General features: G+C 42.2%; 2 protein-coding genes across 13 annotated transcripts in view; one reads left to right on the top strand and one right to left on the bottom strand.

Moving 5' to 3' along the window:
- Nucleotides 1-27,916, bottom strand: part of rad52 (RAD52 homolog, DNA repair protein) — a 128,721-nt gene that overhangs the window by 39,784 nt on the left and 61,021 nt on the right. The gene's annotated exons all lie outside the window — the stretch shown is intronic.
- Nucleotides 1-27,916, top strand: part of LOC144696688 (serine/threonine-protein kinase WNK1-like) — a 190,685-nt gene that overhangs the window by 147,064 nt on the left and 15,705 nt on the right. For 8 of the 10 annotated variants that reach the window (XM_078568286.1, XM_078568285.1, XM_078568277.1 and 5 more), the window contains 6 exons: nucleotides 1,607-3,015; nucleotides 3,911-4,012; nucleotides 12,765-12,860; nucleotides 22,814-22,886; nucleotides 24,630-24,790; nucleotides 26,472-27,175. In XM_078568286.1, coding sequence (XP_078424412.1) covers nucleotides 1,607-3,015; nucleotides 3,911-4,012; nucleotides 12,765-12,860; nucleotides 22,814-22,886; nucleotides 24,630-24,790; nucleotides 26,472-27,175 — 2,545 coding nt within the window. The remainder of the gene's footprint in view (nucleotides 1-1,606; nucleotides 3,016-3,910; nucleotides 4,013-12,764; nucleotides 12,861-22,813; nucleotides 22,887-24,629; nucleotides 24,791-26,471; nucleotides 27,176-27,916) is intronic. The other 2 variants (XM_078568282.1, XM_078568281.1) reach the window with 2 other exon arrangements.

Raw genomic sequence — 27,916 nt, 5'->3', positions numbered from 1 at the left:
GAGATTGCAAGTCTAATCTATACAACCAGTTCTTGTAATTTACCCTTTGATCCACAGTATATTTCTGCAGAATCTGTATTGCCTTTCCAAGGTGTGGTGTCCAGAACTGAATAAATAGTTAAATGGGGGGGATCTAACTGGAGCTTTATAAAACTGTAACATCATTTCCCCACATCTTTGTATTCCAGCCAACTAATGGTCAAGCTAGGGGATAAAATTAGTTGACATTTATAAAAGTATGGGCTAATAAATGAAAGTCAGCACTAATTTATTAAAGGCAAATAAGTGTTTGATTAACGTAATCATTCTTTGAAGTAACAAAGAGGGTTGACTATGGTAGTGAGGTTGATGTTGTGTATCTGGACTTTCAAAAAGGGTTTAACCAATTGCTACGTAATAGACTTTGTAAAATTTAAGCCCATGGAATTAAAGAAATAATAACAGCATGGATATAAAATTGGCTATACAACAGAAAGCAGAGAGAAATGTTATTTGGTTGATTAGTTTTCAGACAAGAGAAAAGTATGCTGTGGTGTTCAGTATTTCTTGATGTATGTTCATGACCTGGAAATTAGTTTACAGAACACAATGGTATTTTGTAGTTTGCAGATGGTGAGAAATTTGAAAATGTAGTAGGCAATAAGACATAGACTGGTAAAACGGGCAGACACATAGTAAAGGGAATTTATCAGCGAGGTGATACTTTTTGGTAGGAAAAATGAGAAGAGGTAATATGAATTAAATGGTGCAGTTTTAAAGGGAGCACAGGAACGAGACTTATGAGTAGATGTACACAGATCTTTGAAGGCAGGAGGAAAAACTTAGAAAGCTGTTGAATGAGCATATGGGATCCTTGGCTTTAGTAATGGAGGAATAGCATACAGAAGCATGGAAGTTGAGCTAAACTTTTATCAACCACATAATGACATGCTCAGAAAATTCAACCACATTAGACATGATTTGCCTTTCCAAGAAGAAGCAATAGTGTTCATGAATAAAAGCAAGCAGTGTTATTTAACTTAAAAAAAACTATTCGTCGGGTGACGCAGTAGTTAGCGTTGCTACCTCATGGCTCAGGGACCTGGGTTTGATTCTGACCTCGGGCTCTGTCTGTGTGGAGTTTGCATGTTCTCCCCGTGTCCATGTGGGTTTCTGTCGGGTGTTCTGGTTTCCTCCCACTGTCCAAAGACGTGTGCTGGTTAGGTGGATTGGCTACAGTTAAATTGCCCCTTAGTGTGTGTGTCTGTGTGTGTGCGCGTGCGCATAAGTGTGTGCCTTGTGATGGACTGATGTCCCGTCCGAGGTGTACCCCACCTAGTGCCCATTGCCTGTCGGGATAGGCTGCGACCCTGAATTGGATAAAGCGGCTCTGGAAAAGTGAGTGAAGTGACTATTCATAGGATTACTTGTTTCCATGCTGTACATTAAATATCACACCACTACAGATAGTTCAGTACGTTTTTCCACTGTTGTGGATATTAATTGACATTGATAACTGCTTTTTAAAAAAAAAAGTTGTCAGAAGATTGAAGTCACTCATTTTGGTTAGAGGTCTTGTGTTGGCAAGTGTCATTTATTCTAATTGAGTTTTTTTGTTCTTTTACAGTTTCCCATAGTCACAATCTAAACCTTTCACATTCAGCTTCCTCAGTAAGTTTGCAGCAAGCTTTTTCAGATTTAAAGCACAAACCATTTCAAGAAGGTCCTAATACTGCTCCACCAGTCTTCAATCAAACGATGGCACCGTTTACCATGGTACATCCAGAAATGACCAGTATTGGACAAGGAATTCATATACAAACGGTGGTGTCATCCTCAGCACCAGCTAGTCTCATAACAGCTAGTTCTGTATCTCAAGCCATGATGCAGAATATTCAGTCTCAACCAGCTGAGCTGTTATGTAGCGAATCCGCGGCTGGTGTGATTGGCCCTAGTTCCATATTGCCGCCTCCGACCTCACAGGCAGCTCAGCAGTCTGTTAGTGGCCCTGCTGCCAATGTTAGCGTTCCAAATTGTGTGACTCCACCTTGGACCTCCCAGCCAAGTCAGCAACTAATTACTGGCGCTGTCACAAGTGTTTCAGTTGCAAGCTCAATATCCCCACCATTAACATCGCATGTGGTACAAGGTTTGATTGAAGGAGCTGCAATTGGTATGGGACCTTCAAATTCTGTTTCCCCATCTTCAACTGAAGTTGTGATATTGCAAGCCCCTCAACAGCATAATGGGGGAACTGTGGTCAGCCTGGCAGAATCATCAGCTGCACCGAGCTTGTTTCAGGGCCCGAAAGAGAATTTGTACAGTGTAACCCAAGCAGAAATCCAGCCGATGGGTGGTAATAGTATGACGCTGACAGTTTCCACACCGCCACCATTATTACAACCTGTTTGTGGCACTCAGACCCCTGTGGTTCAAACAATTACTGCACAAAGTGCCACCCTACCTCAGACAGTGGGCATTTCTGTGCCCCTGGTAACCCAGGTCTCTGTACCTGGCACAGGACCTGCGCAGCTTGTTTGCAGTATTCCTCCTGTTCAACAAACACTGATTCACAGTCGGCCTCAAACGGCTTTTCTTCCAAATCAACCCCATGTTCATTGCTCTGAAGTGGACATAGATTTGAACACCAAAGGAACTGGCATTGATGATATCAAGACCTTGGATGAAAAGCTTCGATCGTTGTTCAGTGAACATAGTGCTGCAGGCTGTGCTCATATTTCAGCATCTTCAGAGATGGGTTTGGTTGCAGAATCTACCACAGTTGACAGTTTGCCCATTTCAGGAAAAACATCTGCTGTCCCAGGGACTTCAACGGTTACTGTCGCATCTTACTCAGTAACTGCCACAGGGTCTGTTGTACCTCCTTCCAGTCTACCTCTTGGCCCGACAGGACTTCCTTTAACTGTTCAACAACCTTTGACTCCTGCCGGTTATACAGTATCCTTGAACAGTGTCGTTCCAACTGCAGGACGGCCAGGCACCCCACCATCCAAACCACCACTTGGCAGATTACCAGTAAGTTAACCAGGAGTTTATGAAACTTAAGTGCATAATTCAACAGTTTAAGTACGAGAATGCAAAACCAGAAAACTGAATGTCTGATAGTTAAGCTTTTTTTTGGATGTGAATTAGTGCAAAAACTTAGCATTCAGGGCTAGACTGCAGTGCTAGTCCAACTTGCACCAAATCTCCTTGTTTGTTTGATTTATTTTTTTATCTCCCCTCCTTATTCTCAGCTAATTCAATTGTATTCAATAAGGTGGTCACGTATGCATTTTTCTTAGTGTCATGCAGCATTCTGGAATACAAGATGGCCAGAGTTCTCTTTGTCAAGTCTCTGCTGTTGATGCCTTTAAACCGCCTGTCAGGAATGGATGAGAAGCATGGGTTTCTCATTGTCTGATTTTCTTTCATTGTGTGATTCTTTGATGAACAGTAGAAGCTCTTCATGGCAGGAGCGCATATCTTCCAAATCCTTTCACCAAATCCCACCTTTGAATGAAGCTTAGGTCTTATGTGTGTTTTGATCAAGGTGACTTTTTGCATCAGATGTTAATCATGATCAGGATCAATTTAATGACTCTTTATGTCACACACCTGTATGAGTTCACAATGTGATGAAAGACTATTTTACCGTTAATGGAATTTGTGATCCAAGTAAAGAAAATACTGCATAGCGATTTTATCAACCCTGTAGACTAGCATATATTTTGTGAACATTTTGATTTGCTTATTTGAATTTGTTTTATTTGAATATCGGGTTTTATTATAGAATGCTAAATTAATTCTCTAAATTGGAGTAGGCTGCTTTTTATGATAAATTGAGAATATCTTTGAAGACCTATATTTGCTAAGCCTTTCACTCTAAGCCTTGGTTGATGCAACTGCTCTTCCCATTCATTACTTGTAGGTGCAACAGCTAAGCACGGAAGGTCTTGATCAACAATTAAAACAGGCTCTCACTCCACCCACTGAGCAGTTGCCACCTTTTCCAGGACCTTCACTAACCCAGGTGCAATAATATTACCCAGTGTGCTCTTTTGTGAATTCATTACTCAATGTGCCATGTTCACTGCATGTGATTCATTTCTACATTGCAAATTATCTAATGCATGTTCTGTATCTTGCTTATTAACATTTTCATTGTAAGTTAATTCACCATTGTATGCAGTACAAGCTAAACCTCTCAATGTGCAACACAAAAGGATTGGATAAATTGTTCCTTTTGTCTTTTCCTTCTGTTCACCAGATATTGATCAGCATATGGCAGATGCATCCATGTATAAGCAAATGTTCTATTTCAGTGAACATTCCTAATCACAGAATGCCCTTTAACATGCATGCAGCAGTCAGTGGTTTTGGAGTGCCCAATTAATGATGTGGGTTAGGTTATTTGCAACTAGGTAAATTAACCATGCTTCAGTATTGTTAACTCATCCAACAAGTGCTGAAAAATGATTCAGCACCTGCTGTAATAGTTAATACAGGAAGCCTCAAAGCTACTGTTATTTTCAACACACATCCATGTCAGGTGGATTCTGCAGAAAATATTCTGGTGTGCACAAGGTGTAGGACAGTTCTAGATGTGACAGAAACATTTTCTTCCAGTAGAATATTGTGGTACATCACTTATACTGGCAGTACTCCAACATGATCTCATGACATGGGAGCAAAGAGACCACATCAATTTCTTGATTGTTTTTAAACCACAGGTTCCATCATGCAAGTAGACTTCATGGCTCCAATTGATTCATAATGTCTCTTTCCTGCCATCAGTTGCCACTGCATGTTGTTCCATACCTCCTCCATAACTTGGCAGTCTCTTTCATCCATATGTACATTTTTTAGCTTCAATTCCAGATCTGAGATCACTGCTTTTTTCCCCTTTTATTTAGTCCATTCACAGACCCTGCTGTCCTCCTTCACCTCGGCACGACCCCTTTCATCTACCCCCTCGGCTATTTTACCTACCCTGATCCCTACTTCAACCCATCACCACTGTTCAGTTCTTGCAATCCCAAGGTTGGATTGCTTCTGTGAAATGCTAACTATTCATCCTTTTTCCATTCTTCAATGAGCCCGATGTGACATCCAGCATTGGTTCTGCAAGAGCAGCAACTGCAATTTCACCATTCTATATTATCACTGATCATCTCGCCCAACTTACTCCTCAGTGCTTAATCTCTTCAACCACCTTCCTATCCTTTTTGCACTGGCATACATTTTGTTTCCAGAATGCTCACTTATTGAAAATGAGAAGTTTACAATACCTAACTTAATATGAACGTTAATATCAACAATCTGTCTTGATGGACAAATAGGCTACAGACAAAGACTCCTACACAGTCTCACTATTTCAGTATTAGCTCTGCCCTAACCTTGGTCTCTTCCCTTGGCTCATTTTCCTGAACATCTCACCCTTTTCCACCTCTCACGTTTAATTTAAAATCCTTGTTTAAAGAATGTGCATTTGTATCATGCCTTTCACAACAACTAGCTGCCCCAAAGCACTTTACAGTAGATAAAGTATTTTTGAAATGTAGTCACTGCTGTAACGTAGGAAGTGTGGCAGACAATTTAATCTTGCCATAGCAAGATCACTCAAACAGCAATGTGATAATGACCAGAATTTTTTAGTGATGTTGGTTGAGGGATAAATATTGGCTGGGACACTGGGGAGAACTCCCCTGCTCTTCTTTGAAATAGTACCATGCAATTCTTCATGTTTACCTGAGAGGGCATTCACTGCCTTGGTTTAACTTGTTTGAAAGACAAGACTACCCTCGCTCCCAGTCCCCATGTTGACTTTCTCCTGGACATGCCCCCTCTACTTTCTCACCTTTGACTCATTCTTCACTCTAGGCTTCTCTTCTCTGATTGTAGCCTTCATATAGCTCCCATAATCATATCCTTGATCACCCCTTAATCTGGTCATATCTTGTAGCCTTATAGCTGTTTCTGATCATTTCCTCATTTCCCTTACCACTCAAATCTCTTCATTCTCCTATGATTTCACTACCTACATGATGTCCTTTTGGAAAACCCTCTCCTCGGAACCTTACAACCTCAGTTTCAAATTCTCACCTCTATGTCCCACAACTAGACAAATGTGGGCCATGACCACTTGTGCCACCTAGTCTGAAAAATGGAACCAGAGAACATGATGAGCACTTGACGAGGGAAGATTAAAAATGAATTTGCCGAAACAATATTTCAGTGAGCGAGTATGGAACAGATTTCTGAGGGACACTGTTGAAGCAGTTAATCTTGATTTATTCAAATGCAATTCAGATTTATTTCAGAAAATAACATTTATGAGAAATTTGGGACAATATGTGGTAAGTGCAGTATCTTTGGGAGGGGTTGATGACTTTGGACCTATGGTTTCCTTGTATTACTTCTAGGTCTGTTACAGATTAATTGATAGTTTGATTACAGTGATTAGTCAACAACTCGGTTCCTGTATCGTGCTGCTACCAGCATGGTAGAAAGCAAATTTCATTGCACCGAGTTTTCTAGAAATTCATATGTTTTTAGTAACTTTTTTTTGTTTTGCTGTTGATTTTCGTAACTGCTTTTTGCACCGCTCTTATATCCTCCATTCCTACAACAACAAGTATGAGGAGCTTATTCATGACCAAAGTGGAGACCAATTTGTAGAGCTGTGTCAACTGCACCCTCGTCTTCCCTTTACCCATGACCCCAACATTCCCAGCTTTCCACTCATCGCAGCCCTGGACCCTTCCCATAATCTCCCTAGACTCTGCAGGGTTCATCTCATTTTGTGAAACCATCCTGTTGCTACCTCAATGCCATTCCCAACTATTGCCTCTTTACTCAGCTTCTTTTCCTTGCCCTATGCTAGCTTTTTTAGTCATTCATAGGATGTTGGCTTCGCTGGCTGGGCCAGCATTTATTGCCCAACCCTAATTGCCCTTGAGAGAGTTTTGGTGAGCTGCCTCCTTGAACCACTGCAGTCCATGTGGTGTAAGTACACCCACAGTGCTGTTAGGAAGGGAGTTCTAGGATTTTGACCCAGCGACAGTGAAGGAATGGCGATATATTTCTGAGTCAAAATGGTGATATATTTCTGAGTCAAAATGGTAAGTGACTTCGAGGGGAACTTCCAGGTGGTGGTGTTCCCATTTATATGCTGCCCTTATCCTTCTAGGTGGTAGCGGTCGTGGGTTTAGAAGGTGTTGTCTAAGGAGCCCTGGTGAATTCCTGCAATGCATCTTGTAGATGGTACACACTACTACTGTGTGTCGGTGGTGGAGGGAGTGAATGTTTATGGATGGAGTGCCAATCAAGCGGGCAGCTTTGTCCTGGACGGTGTCAAGCTTCTTGAGTGTTATGGGAGCTGCACTCAGCCAGGCAAGTGGGGAGTATTCCATCACGCTCCTGACTTATGCCTTGTAGATGGTGGACAGGCTTTGGGGAGTCAGGAGGTGAGCTATTCGTTGCACGATTCCCAACCTCTGACCTGCTCTTGTAGCCACAGATGTTATCTGGCAGTCCAGTTCAGTTTCTGATCAATGGTAACCCCCAGGATATTGATGGTGGGGTATTCAGTGATGGTAATGCCATTGAACGTCAAGGGGCGATGGTTGGATTTTCTCTTGTTGGAGATGGTCATTGCCTGCCACTTGTGTGGCGCGAATGTTACTTGCCACTTGTCAGCCCAAGCCAGGATATTGTCCAGGTCTTGCTGCATTTGTACATGGACTGCTTCAGTATCTGAGGAGTTGTGAATGATGCTGAAAATTGTGCAATCATCTGCGAACATCCCCACTTCTGACTTGATGACGGAAGGAAGGTTATTGATGAAGCAGCTGAAGATGGTTGGGCCGAGGACACTACCCTGACAAACTCCTGCAGTGATGTCCTGGAACTGAGATGACTGATCTCCAACAACCACAACCATCTTCCTTTGTGCTAGTTATGACTCCAACCAGCATAGAGTTTTCCCCTGATTCCCATTGACTCCAGTTTTGCTAGGGCTCCTTGATGCCACACTCAATCAAATACTGCCTTGATGTCACGGGCAGTCACTCTCACCCCACCTCAGGAGTTCAGCTCTTTTGTCCATGTTTGAACCAAGGCTGATATTGTCAGTAATTGTATATCCTCAAATGTTGTCATCCCCTTCTCAAAAATTAATATCCAGCTACCCTCTGCCCTTCGTAATAGCCCCCTTAACTTGAGTTTTCAGTTCCTTTCCAAGTTCTTTGAACAAATCATTGTGTCCCAGCTCCATATTTACCTCTCCTAAAATTCCTTGCTTCAGCCTCTCTCGACCTCAGCATTGTGAGAAAGGTTGAAGCCAAAGTTGAAGAAAATTCTCTCGCTGCTAACATGGTGTTTCACCCTTTTTTGAAACTTGGGCATCAATTAAAATAGTTGATTGCACCAACCTCTTCCAGCATCTTTCTCCTAGCTCTACTCCTTATCCAAAGTAGCCAGTGCATCTTCAGGAAGGCTTCTGTGTTTCTATTTTCAGTCTGTTTTCTCTGCCTTCCCCTTGCTGGCCTACATTTAATTTCTCATCCCTTTATAGATTAAATTTGAAGTGCTCATCCTTGATCTCACATCCTTCTCATGTGATCCCTGCAATCTTCAAACCTATCCCCACTGCCCAGCAACTGTGGGGGTCATCTGATTCTGACCTTTTGTGCTTTCTCTTTCTTCCCCCAATAATCCCACCATTGGCAACAGGTCCTTCAGCAGCCTTGGTCCTATTTTCTGGAATTCCTTTAATAAACCTCTCCAACTCCCTTTTTAAAAAAATAATATATGTTCAGCCAAGCCCTAGTACCCCTTTTTCTTACGCTGATCTGTAAAGCACAGATTGACTGTTGACCTGATTGAAACGGTCCATGCAATTAATGTGAAATATACACATCCTGTGCCATGCGGAGAATCCAGGATGCTGCTTATATGCAGGCATTGTCATCAACTGGAGCTCGAGCTCTGAGCTTTGGAGCTGGAGCAGCAACTGATGTTAGTGCTGTGCACTCTCAAAGCTGTGAGCTATGTGGATAGCATGTTTCTGGAGGTGGTCACCCTTCAACTTAAGGGTTTTCAGGCAGAGGGGGAATGGGTGACTGCCAGACAGTCAAAGAGGACCAGACAGGTAGTGCAAGAGTCCCCTTAGTGCACCTTGCTCTCCAGCCAGTATTCAGTTCTGAATATTGCTGAGGATGATGGTTTCTCTGGGGAGTGCAGCCAGGGTCAAGTCCACGGTACTATGGGTAGCTCAGCTGTGCAGTGGGGGAGAAGGAAATTTGGGAAAGCCATAGTGAGGCTGGATTCTGTAGTTAGAGGGACAGACGAGAGTTTCAGCAGCTGCAGCAGGTATGATTCCAGGATGGTATATTGTCTCCCTGTTGCCTGAGTCAAGTGTGTCACTTTGTGCTTGCAGAACATTGTGGGGGAGAATGAACTACCAGAGGTTGTGGTCCATACTGGTACCAAAAATGTGGGTAGAAAGAGGAAAGAGGTTTCGCAGACAAATTTTAGGGAGCCAGCAAAGAGGCCAAGAAGCAGGTCCTCAGAGGTGGTAACCTCCAGGTTATGCCTGGTGCCACGCGCTATTGAGTATAGGAACAGGAGCAGAGAGCAGACTTGGCTCCAGTCAGCATTAGGAAATAGTGTTAAACTAACTCAGCAGGGGGTGAGAACTAGGATGTAGCATTAAAAAGCAGAAACAGCAGTTGGGAGAGACAGACAACAGTAGAGTAAAAAATAGTAAGGTATTATGTGGGGTTAGACTGAGTGAATACAGTAAGATCTAATTTGGGTTTACAGTGCATGCAGGTAAAAGCACTGAAGTGTGATAAATAAGGTTGGTGAGCTGCAGATGCAGTTAGGCGCATGGGATTATGATGTAGTGGCGATTACTGAGACCTGAATTGGAAACGACTGGATACTAAGGGAAAGAATGAAAGGCGGATGAGTGGTAATATCGAGTGACAGGAATATTATAATGCTGGAGCGAGAGAGAGAAAGAATGTCCTGGAGGGTTCAAGAACAGAATCTATATGGTTAGAGTTGAGAAGCAATAGAGGTGCCATTACACCGTGGGATGTATTCTATAGGCCACTGACTAGTGGGAAAGATATAGAAGAGCAAATTTGCAGGAAAAGTAGAGAAGTGCAAGAAGTATATCGTTATGATAATGGAATTTAATTATCCTAATAAAGGCTGGGATAATAGTGTCAAGAGCATAGAGGGAGAAAAGTTTCTGAAGTATGTTCAGAAGAGCTTTCTTAATCAGTAAGTTTCCGACCCAACGAGACAGGAGGTATTGCTGGATCTGGTTCTGGGGAATGAGGTTGCTCGAGTGGATCAAGTGCTGAGGGAATATTTAGGGAATAACGATCATAGTCTAAACCTTATCTATGGAAATGTTACACCCTTGTTCAAAAAAGGATGAGAGGATAAATAGGTTGATCAGTTTAACCTTGGTGTAGGAAAGCTTCTAGAAACAAGAATCCAGGAAGAAGTTAACAGTCATTTGGACAAATGTAGTTAATTGAGGCAAACCAACATGAATTTGTCAAAGGCAAAGTGCTTGAGTTTTTTGATGAAGTAACAGAGTTGATGAGGGCAATGCCATTGGTGTGTATTTGCACTTCCAAACATGTTTGATAAAGTGCCACATAATAGGCATGTCAGCAAAGTTGAAGCCCATGGAATAAGAGGGGCAGTGGCAGCACGGATGCAAAATTGGCTTAGTGATAGGAAAAATAGTCATGAACAGTGTTTCAGGTTGGAGGGAAGGTATGCATGTGGGGTTCCCTGGGAATCAGTACTAGCACCACTGCTTTTCTTGATTATAGTAGTGACTTAGCTTTGGGTGTACAGGGCACAATTTCAAAATTTGCAGGTGACACAGAACTTGGAAATATTATGAACCGAGGAGGCAGAAAGTGATAGACTTTCAAGAGAGCATAGACAAGATGGTGCAATGGGCAGACATGTGGCAGATGAAACTTAATGCAGAGAAGTGTGATAAGATGCAGTTTAGGAGGAAGAATGAGGAGAGGCAATGTTAAGTAAAGGGTACAATTCTAAAAGGGATGCAGGACACTGTCCAGGACAAAGCAGTCCGCTTGATTGGCACCACATCCACAAACATTCACTCCCTCCACCACTGACGCAGCAGTGTGTACCATCTACAAGATGCACTGCAGGAATTCACCAAGGCTCCTTAGACAGCACCTTCCAAACCCGCGACCACTACCACCTAGAAGGACAAGGGCAGCAGATAGATGGGAACACCACCACCTGGAAGTTCCCCTCCAAGCCACTCACCATCCTGATTTGGAAATATATTACTGTTCCTTCACAGTCTTTGGGTCAAAATCCTATAACTCCATCCTTAACAGCACTGTGGGTGTACCTACACCACATGGACTGCAGCAGTTCAAGAAGGCAGCTCACCACCACCTTCTGAAGACCAACTAGGGATGGGCAATAAATGCTGGTCCAGCCACTGAAGCACACACCCCCCCGTGAATGAATGAAAAAAAGGAACAGGGAAATATCGGGGGTATGTACACACAAATCGTTGAAGGTGGCAGGGAGATTGAGAAAGTGGTGAATAAGGCATACAGGATCCTGGGCTTTATAAATCGAGGCATAGAATGCAACATTGGTTCAGCCTCAACTGGAGTATTGTGTCCAATTCTGGACATCATATTTTCAGGAGGATGTGAAGGCATTAGAGAGGGTGCAGTATGAGAATGATTCCAGGGGTAAAGGACTTCAGTTACTCATCCACGTTGGAGAATCTGGGGTTTCTCTGAGGAGATTTGATTGGAGTACTCAAAATCATGAGCAGCCTAAACAGGGTAGATAGAGAAATTTTTCCGTTAGTGGAAGGGCCGAGAACAAGAGGACACGTGAGGCAAAGCTTTTTTATGCAGTGATGGTTAGAGTCTGAAATGCACTGTGTGGTGAAGGCAGATTCAATTGTGTTTTTAAAAGGGAACTGGATAAGCACCTGAAGAGAGAAAATTTGCATGGCAATGGTGAATGGGCAGGAAAGTTGGAAGCTAAATTGCTCTTGCTAGAGAGCTGGCACAGACTTGACAGGCCAAATAGCTTCCCTTTTGTGCTATAACCATTCTGAGATTCTATAATTGGACTCATATGCTTGAATGATATGCGGAAACTGCATTCAAGTAGACATTGGAAATGTGAACCAATATAGAAAGTAAAATGGTGGCTGTGTATGTTTATTAGATTCTTCAAGCTACCTCTTATTGTTAGATTTTTGCCCAGGGCCTCAAACTACTTGTGACCAAGAGGGCTAATGGGCCAGTAGGTAAGAAGTTTGCCCAACATTTCTGATGCCAATGAGCCTCCCACTCAGAATTGCATGGCCAATCCAGGGCAATACCTCCTCTAACTCTTTGTTTTCCCAAACTTAATTTCTAATTTATAGAGGTGGCCAAAATAATTGCTTTGAGCTTCAATCAGTACACTTAAGGAAACAGCATTGACCACATTTTTGTTTGTGTCATGATACTAGGAATTCAGTTCTTTGAGTTCCTATAGTTGGGAGGTTTATTCGTGAGCTCTGCAATACGTTTGATTCACACCTCTGGGGAAGTTGTATCTGTAGCTTCAATAGCATATCAGTTGAAATATGAATGAGTATTCAAAATGGGCTTCTGTCTTTGGGGAAGAGGTTCAGGCAATAGGTTGAAGTGTGAATTCACGGATAACTAACTTAGAGAAACTTCTGTTGTCTTTAGTCACAACAACCGTTGGACACTTTGGATGCCCAATTGAGACGAGCCCTGAGTCCAGAAACTGTGACAAATGTGCCAGTTCCTATCACGTCTGTGCAGGTGAGTGTCCAGGTATTATATAACCAACTTTTCCTGTTCTAGCAGTAGTTTGAGTTCTTCACTTTGTTCAAGGGACTGTAGCGAAGTTGAAGGTAAATTTGGGCATTGCAGTGAAAGAATATTGGCAAGTTTTAACTTTTAAAGTCATTGAATGGTGTAAGATTGCTTTCACCATCAGTTGCAAAGAGTGACATAACTTGGAAAAACTCTTGGAAAACTTGTTGGAACAGAGAAATGTTTTCAATAGCTTCCATTCAAATGAGCTTTTTTCACCTAAGTTCCTGGGATGTGAGCCCATTCATAATTGGCCTTGACAAGGTGGTGGTGAGCCGCCTGTGTGTTGTATGCTGAATACTGTACGCAGAAGAAATAATTTATAGCAGGGTTCTATTTGCCATTGGAGTAACTTAGGCAGGTCTTGCTGTGTTGGAAGCGTACTGATGCCATGAAAATCTAAAGCTGTTTAGTGAGAAGAAAAATTTCATATTGGTCATGTGTGGTTTGTGCTAGGATTAGTCTGCAGTGAAGTCTGATAGACTCTGGGGTAAATTCAGACACACAGTGTGATTGTTCCTTTGGAATAGGTACTCTCGAGTTTAGTGGACCAAGCACTACGTTTATAGTGGTTTTGAGCTTGATTGCTGGAATTGTTGGGACCACTTGTCTTTGTCAAGCATCGTATAGATACCATTTGGCACTACTCTTGTGTCCTTTAGTTATATAGGGTGTTTTGTACATGTTTGCCTGAATAGGAACTTACTCCTCTATTGCATAGTTTTTAGCAATTGCCTTGAGTACAACCCTGAACAAGTTAGTCAAGCCTCTTCAATGTCTTTAAAGAAAAAAGCAAACTCTAGCAAAATTTAGCAAAAAGCTAACCACGAGGTACGATTTTGATATTTCAATGCTGCTGCAACTGGCAACAATTCATTTTTGGAATTCAGAGTTGAATGCTGCAGGTTTTAGTGTTAAATTGATAGCCTGAAATGTTCTCCATTTCCTTGGCGTCAAGAGTTTTACTTTTGTAAGATTTTGCCTTTGGGTCATGTCCATGTAGGGGATATTAAACTGGATTATGGTCCACAATGGAAAATTGAGGTTTGTGGAAGGAACAGGCTAGCTGGATGAAATGCCCATTTCTCATTCTATACATTAATAATCTTGACTTGCTGCTAAGGTTGTGAGCTGCTCCCTAAATTTTAGTACTGCTTCCATCCCTCTCAAAAGCAACCAACACCCATTTCTTAATTCTCATTCTCATTCTGACCACCATCTCAACTGCCCCATACCTGTAACCTCCCCTTTTCTCTAGCTTTTGAATGTCATTTGCACTTAATTATAGGCTCAGCTTTCATGTTTGATTTCTCCCCAGTTTTCCAGAGGATAAGAATGACTTAGAAACATAGAGAGTAGGAGTCGGTCATTCAGCCCTTCGAGCCTGCCCTGACATTCAGTATGATCATGGCAGATCCTGTATCTCAACACCATACACCCGTGCTCTCCCCATACCCCTTAATGTATTTAGAGTCCAGAAATCTATTTGTTTCCTCCTCAAATATATTCAGTGACTTGGCCTCCACAGCCTTCTGTGGTACAGGGTTCCATAGGTTCACCACCCTATGAGTGAAGAAGTTTCTCCTAATCTCAGTCCTAAATGGTCTACCGGTATCCTGAAACTGTGACCCCTTATTCTAGACCCTCCCAGCCAGAGGAAATATCATCTCTGCACCCAGTCTGTCCATCCCTCTCAGAATTTTATATGTTTCAATGAGATCCCTTCCTATTCTTCTAAACTCCAGTGAATACAGGCTAGTTGGCCCAATTTCTCCTCATATGACAATCCTGCCATCCCAGGAATCAGTCTGGTGAACCTTCGCTGCACTCCCTCAGTGGCAAGTATATCCTTTCTTAGGTAAGGAGACCTAAACAGTACACAATACTCCAGCTGTGGTCCCACCAAGGCCCTGTAGAACTGCGGTAAGACATCTTTGCTCTTGTACTGAAGTACAGTGAAGGCCAACATATCATTTGCCTTCTTAACTGCTTGCTGCACTTGCATGCTTGCTTTCAGTAATTGGTGTACAAGGACACCCAGGTCCCTTTGTACATTGACATTTCCCAATCTATCACCATTTAAATAATACTCTGCCATTCTGTTTTTCCTACCAAAGTGGATAATTTCACACTTATCCACGTTATATTGCATCTGCCATGTATTTGTATCACTCAATCTGTCTAAACCGCCTTGAAGCCTCTTAACACCTTCCTCATAGCTCACATTCCCACCAAGTTTTGTGTCGTCAGCAAACTTGTAAATACTACGTTTGGTTCCCTCATCAAGCTGAGGCCCAAGGACTGATCCCTGCAGTACCCCACTAGTCACCGCATGCCATTCCGAAAAAGACTCGTTTATTCCTATTCTCTGTTTCCTGTCTGCCAACCAATTCTCAATCCATGCCAATATATTACCCCTAATTCCATGTGCTTTAATTTTACACAGTAACCTCTTATGTGGGACTTAATCAAAAGCTTTCTAAAAATCCAAATACACCGCTTCCACTTGTTCTCCATTATCTATTCTGCTAGTTATGTCCTTAAAAACTCCAGTAGGTTTGTCAAACATGATCTCTCTTTCATAAATCCATGTTGATTTTGTCTAATCCTGTTGATATTTTCTAATTGCCCAGTTATCACATCCCTTATAATAGACTCTAGCATTTTCCCTACGACTGATGTTAGGCTAACCGATCTGTAATTCGCTGTTTTCTCCCTCCCTCCCTCCAATCTGCCAGGACTGTTCCAGAATCTACAGAATTTTGGAAGATGGCTGCCACTTTTAGTACCTTGGGATGTCGATTATCAAACCCTGGGGATTTGTATTTGTATAGTGCATTTCACAATCACAGGGCATCCCAAAGTGTTTTTCAGCCAATAAAGCACTTTTTGAAGTGTAGTCACTTGTAATGTAGGAAATGCTGCAGCTAAGTTGCGTACAGCAAGTTCCCACATCAGCAATATGATAATGACCAGAAAATCTGCTCCTGTGATGTTGATTGAAGTATTAACTAGGACACCTGGGATAAAATCAAAGTGCTGGAAATACTCAGCTTTTCTTTGAAATGGTGCAATGGGATCTCTTGCAACTACCTGAGAGGGAAGATGGGGTCCTCTGCAAACCGTTTCATCCAAAAGATGGCATCTCCAGTGCAGTACTCCCTCAGGCTGTGATCAACAGCCTATTTGTATCTCCCCTGTCAAGCCTTCTCACAATCTCATGTTTTGAGGAGATCATCTCCAATTCTTTTGAAGGTCTTCAGGCACTTAAAAACAATACTTATTGTCAAGCAGAGTCATTTATGAAATTTGTTATGTATAACAAATCTGATAGTGATTTTTGAGGATTTAATTAGGACAGTAGATGAAGGGGAACAGTAGATATGGTATATTTGGATTTTCAAATAGCATTTCATAAAGTGCCACAGAAGATGTTATCACACAAGACTCATGGTTAGGGGTAATAAATTAGCATGGATTGAGGATTGGTTAAGGGAAAGAAAACAGTGCAGGAATAAATTGAACGTTTTTGGATTGGCAGACTGTACCTAGATGAGTACTAGAAGAATCGGTACGTGGATCTTAGCTATTTGTAAACCGTATTTATAACTTAGATGAGAAGACTTGAATGTAAGACGTCCAAGTTTGTTGAGTTAGTTTTGAAAGTAAAGTAGACGTAAATAGACTGCAAAGGAACATAGGTTGGGTGAGTGGAAAACAACATGGCAGATGGAAAACAATGCAGCTAAGCGTGAATTTGTTCACTTTGGTAGGAAAACATTTTTTGAATGGAGAGAGACTGGGAAATATTTGCGTTCATACTAACCTGGGTGCTCTTGTACATGAATCACAGAAAGCTAACATGCAGGTACAGCAAGCAATTAGGAAGGCAAATGGGATTAGCTTTTGTTTCAGAGAGATTGGAATATAGGAGTAAAGAAGTCTCGATTCAATTATGCAGGGCATTGGTGAAGTCACATCTGGAATAATCTGTGCTATTTTGGTCTCCTTACCTAAGGAAGGAGAGACTTGCAGGTTCCTGGGATGAGGGGATTGTTCAGTGAGAAGAGACTGAGTGGACTCAGCCTATATTCCCAGGAGTTGAGAAGAATGAAATGATCTAATTGAAACAAATAAAATGTGGAATCTGAAACACGGGTCCCAGTCTCAGAATAAGTTCATTTAGTACTGAGTTGAGGAGAAATTTCTTTCCTTAAAGGGCTGTGAATCTATGTGGAAATTGCAGGAAGGTGGAGCTGAGGTAGATCGCTTTTCCTGTGAAGTATTTCTCAATAGAATGTTTATTGCTTGAGAATTATCAAGCCTTTCTTTAAATGTTTGCCATTGCTTCTCTACTGTAGCACCTTTTAATCTAATTTTCCAATCCACCTTATCCAACACACTTCTAGGTAATTGGCCTTATTTAAGTTTAACCCTTCAGTTTTGGTTGCATATCACTCCCAATGTGGAATTCATCATATTATGCTCACTCTTCCTCAGAGGGTGCCTTAGATTACTAATTAACCCTGTCTTATTACACAAGACGAGATGTAAAATAGCCTTTTCCCTGTTTGGCTCCAAGCTGTAGCGTTCCAGATAACTTGAATTCCATGAGCTCGTGTTCCAGACTACTTTTGCCAATTTTATTTGTCCAGCCTTTATGAAGGTTAAAGGTCTTCATAGTTATTGCATTGCCTTTGTTGCAAGTTCCTTTTACTTCTTGACACTGTCCAACAGTATGATGGCTGATCTTCCGAACCCAAATCCTTTCTCACTACTGTCCTTGTGTCCTCCTTATTTGACCTTATTCACTGATGCAATGTTGCCAATAAACTTTGTCGCTTCCTGACATACTCTGCTTATCTTTACACAAATCGCTACATTGTCTCACTGCCAGAACTATTCTCATTAGATTTATAAATTTTTCCTTACCTGAAACCCCCCTCCCTTTTTTAGTTTAAAGTCCTATCTGCATTCCTAGTTACTCGATTCACCAGAACACACTCAGCTTAGTTTAAGTGGAGCCTGTCCAATGGAACAGCTCCCTCTTTGTCCAGCATTGGTACCAGTACTCCATAAATCGAACCTCCTGTCTCAGATGCCTCTCTTTGAGCCATGCATTCAACTCGCTGACCTGTTTACTCTATGGCAAATTGCACATGGCTTGGTTAGAAATTCAGATGTTATCACCTTTTGAGGTTGTGTTTTTTAATTTGAACCCTAGCTCTTCAGGCTCCTTCAATAAAACCTCATTCCTCATTCTACCTACCTGGTCCTACATGGACAATTATAGCTGGATCCTCCCCATCCCACTCCAAGTTCTTCAACTGTAAGGAGATGTCGTCAACCCAGACAGGCAGCTCAATCTTCTTCGTTCCCAGCCATGACAGCAGAGGACAGTATCTGTTCCCCTGACCATGGTGTCCCCTACCGAAACCACATTGCTATTCACTCTCCCACTTAGTTGTGTCCTGTACTATGGTGCACAAGTCATTTTGCTCTTTAATCATGCAGACTTTGTGTAGATGCCTGCCCATCCATACAGGCAGCTGGAACCTTACACCTACATAAGAACGTAGGAAATAGGAGCAGGAGTGCACCATACAGCCCATTGAGCCTGCTCTGCCATTCAGTACAATCATGGCTGATCTTTGGTTTCAACTTCACTTTTCCATGCACTCCCCATATCCCTTGATTCCCTGAGAGACCAAAAATTTGTCTATCTCAGCCTTAAATATATTCAACAGTGGAACATCTACAACTGTCTGGGGTAGAGAATTCTAAAGATTCACAACTTTGAGTGAAGAAAGTTCCCCTCTTCTCAGTCCTAAATGATAAGTCTCTTATCCTGAGACTGTGTCCGTGTTCTAGATTTCCTAGTCAGTGGAAACAACTTGTGTCTGCCCTGTCAAGCCCCTTCAAAATCTTGAATGTTTCAATGAGGTAACATCTCATTCTCCTAAACTCCAGAGAATATAGCCACAGTTTACTCAGCCTCTCATCATAGTTCAGTGCTCTCATCCCAGGTACCAACCTAGTGAACTTTTGCTATACTGCCTCCAATTTAAGTATATAATTCCTTAAATTCCAGGTGTTGTCTCATCAAAGCTCTGTACAATTGCAGCAAGGCCTCCTTATTTTTGTACTCCAGCCTCCTTACAATAAAGGCCAACATGTCATTCGCCCTGCAAATTGCTTGCTGTACCTGCATGCCAATTTTCTGTGTTCTTCGTTTCAGGAAACTGTTAAAAGCATTTTTCCAGGCCACCTTTGCCAATTTGGTCCAGTCTATATTAAGATCGAACCCCCCCCCCTACATAGTTATTACGTTATCTTTGTTACAAGCTTCAATAGTGTCTACACAATGCTCTGTCCAATGGTATAACTACCGTTAGGGGAGCTGTAAACTACCCTATCTGGTGTTTTCTGACCCTTCCTACTCCCCACTCGTGGATTTTTCTTCCTGATTTTCTGAACCAAGATCCTTGCTCAATACTCTTCTTATTTTATCCTTCGCTGTCGGTGCTTTTCATTTTCATTTTCCAGCGATAATGAAGGAATGGCGATATAGTTCCAAGTCAGGATGGTTTGTGGGGCTTGGAGGGGAAGTTGCAGGTGGTGGGTTTGGAAGGTGCTGCCCAAGCAGCGCAGCTTGTAGATGGTACACACTGCTTCCACTGTGCATTGGTGGTAGGGGGAGTGAATGTTTAATTGGTGGATAGGGTGCCAATCAAACAGGCTGCTTTGTCTTGGATGATGTTGAGCTTCTTGAGTGTTGTTGGAGCTGCACTCATCCAGACAATCATGTCCTGGGATTGCAATGATTGACCTCCAGCCAGTGAGAATTTTCCCCCTGATTTCCACTGCCTCCAGTTTTGTGAAGGCTTCTTGATGCCATGCTTGGTCAAACACTGCCTTGATGTCAAGGGCAATCACTCTCCTCTCAGCTCTTGAGTTCAGCTCATTTGTCCATGTTTGGATCTAGGCCTTAGAGGTCAGGAACTGAATGGCCCTTGCGGAACCCAAACTGAGCATCAGTAAGCCGATTATTGTTAGTTAAGTGCTGCTTGCTAGCACTGTTGAGAAGCTCTTCCATCACTATGCTGATGATCGAGAGTAAACTGACCAGTAGTCGGCCGAGTTGGATTTGTCCTTTTTTTTTATGGACAGGATATACCTGGGCAATTTTTCACATTGCTGGGTGGATGCCGGTGTTGTTGCTGTACTGAAACATCTTGGCTTGGGCTTGACTAGTTCTGGGGCACAAGTCTTCAGTACTAATGCTGAAATGTTGTCAGGGCCCATAATTTCTGCAGTACCCAGTGCCTTCATTTGTTTCCTGATATCACATGGAGTGAATCGAATTGGCTGAAGACTAGCATCTGTGATGCTAGGGACCTCAGACGGAGGTCAAGATGGATCACCCACTTGGCACCTCTGGCTGAAGATGATTGCAAGTACTTCAGCCTTGCTTTTTGCACTGATGTGCTGGGCTTCCCCATCATTGAGGGTGGAGATATTTGTGGAGCCACCTCCAGTTAGTTGTTTAATTGCTCACTACTATTCCTGACTAGATGTGGCAGGACTGCAGAGCTTATATCTGATCGGTTGGTTGTGGGATCACTTGATTCTGCCTATTGTATGCTGCTTTTGCTGTTTGGCATTCAAGTCATTCTGTGTTGTAGCTTCACCATGTTGACACCTCATTTTTAGGTGTGCCTGATGCTGCTCTTGGTATGTCCTCCTACAATCTTCTTTGAACTAGGGTTGATCCCCTGGCTTGATGGTAATGGTAGATTGGGGGATATGCAAAGCCATGAAGTTACAGATTGTGGTTAAATACAGTCCTGTTGCTGCTGATGGCCCACAGCACCTTATGGATGCCCAGTTTCGAGTTGCTAGATCTGTTTGACATCTATGGTAGTGCCACACGAAGCGATGGAGGGTATCCTCAATGCAAAGACAGGAGTTCGTCTCCACAAAGTGTACAGTGGTCATTCCTTTCGCTACTGTCATGGAGCTCAAGTATGTTTTTCCCTCTTGTTTGTTCCCTCACCACCTGCTGCAGACCCAGTCTAGCAGTCGCGTCCTTTAGGACTCAGCCAGCTCAGTCAGTAGTGATGCTACTGAGCCACTCTTGGTGATGGGATATTGAAGTACGCTCTCTGCCCTTTCCACTCTCAATGCTGCCTTCAAGTAGTGTTCAACATGCAGGAGTACTGATTCATCAACTGAAGGTAGGGGTGGGGGGCAGTAGGTGATAATCAGCAGTTGATTTCCTTGCCATGTTTGACCTGATGCTATGAGATTTTGTGGGGTTTGGAATCAATGTTATGGACCCCCAGGGCAACTCCCTCCCTTCCAACTGGAAACCACTGTGCTGTCACCCCTGGTTGGTCTGCCCTGCTGGTGGAATAGGGCATACTTGGGGGTGGTGACGGTGGTGTCTGGGACATTGCCTGTAAAGCATGACTCCATGAATATGACAGTCAGGCTCTTAGTTAACAAGTCTGTGGGACAGCTCTCCCAAGTTTGGCACAAGCCCCCAGATGTCAGTAAGGAGGACTTTGCAGGGTTGGCAGGACTGGGTGTGGTGTTGTTGTTGTTTCTGGTGCCTAGGTAACTGCCATCCCGTTTCATTCTTTGACTTTTTTTGTAGTGGTTTGATATGTGTGTGGGGCTTGCTCTGCCGTTTAAGGGCAGTTAAGAGTGAACCACGTTGCTGTGGGTTTGGAGTCACATGTAGGCCAGACCAGGTCAGGATGGCAGGTTTCCTTCCCTAAAGGACATTAGTGAACCAGATGGGTTTTAATACCATCACTGAGACTAGTTTTTAATTCCAGATTTATTAATTGCATTTGTATTCCACCAGTTGCCATGGTGGGAATTGAACCCATGACCCCAGGACATTAGCCTGGGCCTCTGGATCACTAGTTCAGTGACAGTACCACTACGCCTCCCCCGTTGCTATGTTGTCCCATTGTTTTGGCTTTTCTCTTGGATTTCTAAATCTTCCTTCACTTGAGCTCTCCTCCCTTCCGGTACATCATCTGCACCGCCACCCCTGTCTTAGCTGGCTTTATTTATTTAATTCATTAAAGTTTATGTATATAATTAACTTGGTTTTTAACTTTACTTGACCTTGTTTAAATAATAGATAAAGTGTAATATTTACCTGTAACATGAACCACTCCAAATATTGGAGACAGAAAGCAACATGTCCTTCCCCCTCTGCACTGTATTCCCAATTTTGCCAAATTCTGAACTTTTGCATGCTGTTTATGGTGCAATCTGTTTACGATGACTCTGTTTGACCAATCTTGTTTTGGTTTTGCTAGCAATTATATGCCTCTGATCTCTGAACAGCTTTTCTGGTTGTCTATTAGAACTGACCCAGATGGTGTTCAGCTTCAATGTTCTCTTTCCTGAATTTTAAAGCTGATAACCTGTCCAACGGCAAGACGCCTCCAGAGCATTTCACCACTACCACACTGCTCTTTTTCACATTCTTATCACCTGAAATACTGTTTCCTCAAATACTTTTACTGTTGCTCCAATCCAGAATTCTGTGCCACTCATGCATATCCTGAAATGTAGTCAACACAACAAATGTTGTCCACACAAGCTTACTTGAGCGACATAATAATGGTGTGATACAAATCTGATGCAAACTCAGCCAAGGAGGAAATGTGATCAGGTTCACGCTTGTGACTCTAATGTGTTTTGCTCCATATATTTGTCCATTTATGATAATGCTCCAAAGCAGCATGAAATTAAGTATTCTGCGAATTACTACTGATTTGGAAATGTGCTTAGGATAGGTATATTAGTGCAAATCATCAAACATTCTAATGCTGTTATGTTTTCACTAAACTTATCCCTTTTTGCTTTTATTAAAGGGTGTGGTTCCAGTGAATGGATCGACTGTGCTTCCTGGACAGAGCTATACAACAACTGGCCTGCCTGGTGAAGGTAAAGACTTTATTGAAATGAGCTACATGCTGCAGCACACCTTGCAAGGAAAACCAGTCTTGTGTAATGTTGATGGTTTACTGCCACTCATCAAAGACAAAATCCTTCAATTGGATATAATTGGAGGATTTTTGAGTAATGATTGTGAATTTGCCACTGCAACTGAGTGAAAGATGAGTAATGGATGAATAGAATATACTTTTCGTTCATTTTAAAAAAAAAATACTTGAAATTTCAAGCCAAACTGTCTTCAATTATTTCTCCTGCTAATCACTTGTCTTGTAATTGTCCAATCTGCCTGATTATCATGTGTTATGCTGACAATTCAAAAACTTGAACATGTTAATTCATAACTGTCAGTCAAAGACAGACATTCACAGGGTGTCTTTAATCATTTACTTTTTGTTCAATAAACAAACCAATTCAACTTTGAAAGCTTTAAAAGTGAGCAGTCATATTTTAAATACACTTTTTAAAAAAAAAATCATGCATGGGATATGGGCTTCGCTGGCTGGTCCAGCATTTATTGCCCATCCATAGTTACCTTTAAGAAGGTGGCGGTGAGCTGCCATCTTGAATCGCTGCAGCCCATGTGCTATACATACACCCACAGTGCTTTTAGGAAATGAGTTCTAGGATTTTGACCCAGCGACAGTGAAAGAATGGCGATATATTTCCAAGTCAGGATGATGAGTGATTTGGTGGGGAACTTCCAGGTAGTGGTGTTCCCATCTATCTACTGCCCTTGTCCTTCTAGATGGTAGTGGTCATGGGTTTGGAAGGTGTTGTCTAAGGAGCCTTGGTGAATTCCTGCAGTGCATCTTGTAGATGTTACACACTGCTGCCACTGTGTGTCGGTGGTGGAGGAAATTAATGTTTGTGCATGGAGTGCCAATCAAGCAGGCTGCTTTGTCCTGGATGGTGTCAAGCTTCTTGAGTATTGTGGGAGCTGCACTCATCCAGGCAAGTGGGGAGTATTGCATCACACTCCTGACTTGTGCCTTGCAGATGGTGGACAGACTTTGGGGAGTCAGGAAGTGAGTTACTTGTCGCAGGATTCCTAGCCTCTGACCTGCTCTTGAAGCCACAGTATTTATATGGCTAGTCTAGTTCAGTTTCTGGTCAATGGTAACCACCAGGACATTGATAGTGGTGGATTCAGTGAAGTTAATGCCATTGAACGTCAAGGGGTGATGGTTAGATTCTCTCTTGTTGGAGATGGTCATTGCATGGCACTTGTGTGGCACGAATGTTACTTGCCACTTGTCAGCCCAAGTCTGGGTATTGTCCAGGCCGTGCTGCATTTGTACATGGACTGCTTCAGTATCTGAGGAGTCGCGAATGGTGCTGAACATTGTGCAATCATCAGTGAACATCCCCACCTCTGACCTTATGATGGAAGGAAGGTTATTGATGAAACAGCTGAAGATGGTTGGGCCTAGGACACTACCCTGAGGAACTCCTGCAGTGATGTCCTGGAGCTGAGATGACTGACCTCCAACAACCACAACCATCTTCCTTTGTGCTAGGTATGACTCCAACCAGTGGAGAGTTGTCCCCCGATTCCCTTTAACTCCAGTTTTGCTAGGGCTCCTTGATGCCACACTAGATCAAATGCTGCCTTGATGTCAAGGGCAGTCACTCCCACCTCACCTTACACTTAACCATGTGATCTGAATATAGTTTCAGGAAAATCTAATTTATAAATATATTTCTGTTTTTCCTCCCTTTCTCCCACTCCAGGTCATGTTCCACAGCTAGGTGACATTATTATGGCTACCTCAGCAGACAATTCTGCCTATCCTATGATAGCGTCACGGTCGCATGAGGAAAGTGTCATAGAGTCAAACACAACTGTAATTGCTAGTGTTGGAAGTGGAGTTGTTAAAATGGGACGTTTTCAGGTAAGAATTCAGTCTTGAAAATTAGAGGAGATGAAGAAAAAAAAGACTTGCATTTAATTAGTGCTTTCGATGGCCATACGAATCCTGGACCACTTTACAGCTAATCAAGTTCTTTTGTTTGGTTCATGTCTGGTATCAATTTGACTAAATTTCTAGCTTGCGCTTCATGATTGTGCTTTTTGTCCACCTACTCATTGGTTTCAACTTGATCTTCAGACAGTGTTGAACAGCTATTGCCTTTATCAAAAACCCTACAAACATTTGCCAAGTATCTTTAAACACCTTATTTGTTTCTGTCTTCCAGTTCCATTTGGGAAGCAAAAAAAAAATGACGTATTTTCTTTAAATAGTCAAGAAAGCAAAACAAAGAGGAATCAGGCTGATTGTGTTAAGCTCCATAACCCCACCAGCATCCAATCATTATCCTTCAGATGGGATGTTGTTTCCCTGAGTAATGTAGGAAATGCGGCAGCTAATTTGTGCTCAGAAACTTCAAGAAACAGTAATATGATAATGTCCAGATAATCAACATTACAAGCAACAGATTGAGGGATAAATATTGATTGGGGTACTGGGGATAGTTCCCCTATTTGAAATAATGTCATAATAACATCCATTGAGCAGGCAGGTGGAGCCTTGGTTTAACATCTCATCCGGAAAGATGGCACCTCCAACAGTGTAATACTCCCTCAGTACTGCACTGGAATGTCAGTCTTGATTTTTGTGCTCAAGCCCTGGAGCTGGACTTGAACCTGGAACCTTGTGATTCAGAGGCGAGTGTACTACCAACTGAGCCATGGCTGACAAAAAGTGAAAGTTTGTCTGGTATTTCAGTTTCTACCTTAATCTCTGTAAAACTTAATTCATAGTAAAGAATATCAGTTCAATTTACTTCCTGGTTTGCTGTCTGTGAGAATAGTTCAATATGATTGGTTGCTTACCAAGCTGTACCATTGCTGTACATTTGGAGATCCCCTTTATTTGCCACCAGATTCAAACTAACATTGAGAAAGGGGAAATATATGCCACAAAGGTTGCTAGACCTTTGATGGCAGTTGTCTTTGAGGTCAGCAGTGAATGCCATTGCTTTGTCACTGACCTGAAATATGAACCATTCCTGGAACAGACCAGTCATGCAAAATACTTGGGCAGAAGAAGTGGAATTGAGGGCAACATTTGAAAAATATATAAGACCTAAATAAAGTTGTTTAGAATTACTGTTGGAATGTGCATGTTAAATTTTTAATATTGTTCAACTCAACTCAGTGATTTGTCCCTTTTTTGCTCCTTTTATTGCTTGGTAAGATTTGGAGTGGTTTATGGATCTCAGCATAAAATTAGATGCAATAAATGTTAAAAAAATACTTTGTACATTCCACACCTCTCAAAAATGTGCACTCAGGTTTGGGCACATAAATGTCATGGCCCAGGTAGCAACACTTGTCTCGTGACTTGGAAGGTTATGCGTTCATTTCAGGATTTGAGCACAAAAATCAAAGCTGACACTCCAGTGTAGTACCATGGGCGTGCTGCCCTGTCGGACAACAATTTTTAACCCTAGCTGAGCTGTATGGTATGCATTTGACTGCTTGTGTCTTATAGTCTTACAATTGTTTCACTCATGAGCCAAACATGAATGAATTTTGCTTGACAAAACAATAAGTAACTTCTTTTCTTGTAGGTTTCTGTTGCAACTGATGATGTTTTGTATCAAGAAGGAAATGATAAACGGGAAGAGAGTAAACTGAAACATATCTCAGATGAGTCTTCCTTTTCTGGAAGCAGCCCTGAAAGTACAGTGGTAAAACCTTCTGAACATGACAGCCGTGAAGATGTGGTGGATAGTGCATCAGTAACTCAAAGCAAAAATGGTAAACCTCCATCATACCAAGAACAGGAAGAACAGGAGCCAGTCCAGCAGGCAAAAATAGGACGATTCCAGGTTACAACAACGCGAGACACTGTTGGCCGTTTTTCAGTGGCAAGGACGCAAGATGAAGTTACTTATGAAGCCGGCAAGGGAAGCTCTCCTTGTGTTCCTACGAGTACTGCTTCACTAACAGTAATTTCATCTGTACCAGTGGATCTCTTTAGAGCCTCAGATCAAATTTTACCACCAAAAGAATCAATTAGTTCAGAACAATATCTGCATGTGAATGGACCAGTTCTGCTGGAGACTGGACAGCAACCCTATTCAAAGGAACTGGATCAAACGCAGGCTGATAGTGCAGGGAGTTCAGTTTCCCCTCAATCGCCAGAATCCAAGGGTACCACCATTGTACAAAGCCTTACTAACTCATTTAATTCCTCCTACATGAGCAGTGATAATGATTCAGAAATTGAAGATGAAGATATGAGAAAAGAGCTGCACAGATTAAGGGACAAGTAGGTGTCTGTTACGCTTGTCTGGATCTAATTATAAAATCTGTCTGATGTGTTCACTGTACAAGGATACAAGTAGTACAGTTTCCAGCAGTTAAATTAAATTTTGTAATACAAGTTATCTTTGAATAATCAACTGCCTAATAGAGCATGGAATGTATTGGCATTGGCCTTGAATTTTTTTAGGCTTGTGCCTCATTCCATACATAAAAATACAACAAATCAATTTTAATATATGTTGGTTTGTTTTCAAAGGTGTTTTCTATTTTTTTTCCTTTCCTGAACAAATCATGCATAGTAGCAATAAATGTAGCCAGTTTTCATAGTTTGCTATGGGAGATCGCATCACAGTGTGAAGCCCAATCCTGCCCCTCAATTCACGAAGACACAATTATGACCAGCAATGAGTGACAATCCTGAATTATGTTTCTCTGCTTAACTCAAGGACTGTGCAGTCAACTGCATTGTCTATACTGCTGCTCCAGTTATGATTAGCAAATGGTATTCGCAGATTGAACCTAGTCTGTCCAGCTCAGTACCCCAGACAATAAAACATCATGGGTCATTCTGGATTTTATTGCAGGGACCTGATATTTGTCCTGCTGAATATGATGGTGATTTGATGTTAAAACAGTTTCTCTCTCACTTGTAAATATATCACCTGGCATGGTGCTAAGCTGTAGGGACTGAGTGCACTGAATTTAGTTGGTCTTGGCTGGTTTGACAGCAAACACTGGTTGATTG

The sequence above is a fragment of the Cetorhinus maximus genome, chromosome 22, assembly GCF_964194155.1.
Source record: "Cetorhinus maximus chromosome 22, sCetMax3.hap1.1, whole genome shotgun sequence".
In the NCBI taxonomy this organism is placed as follows: domain Eukaryota; kingdom Metazoa; phylum Chordata; class Chondrichthyes; order Lamniformes; family Cetorhinidae; genus Cetorhinus; species Cetorhinus maximus.
This window is presented reverse-complemented; position numbering and strand designations above follow the sequence as displayed.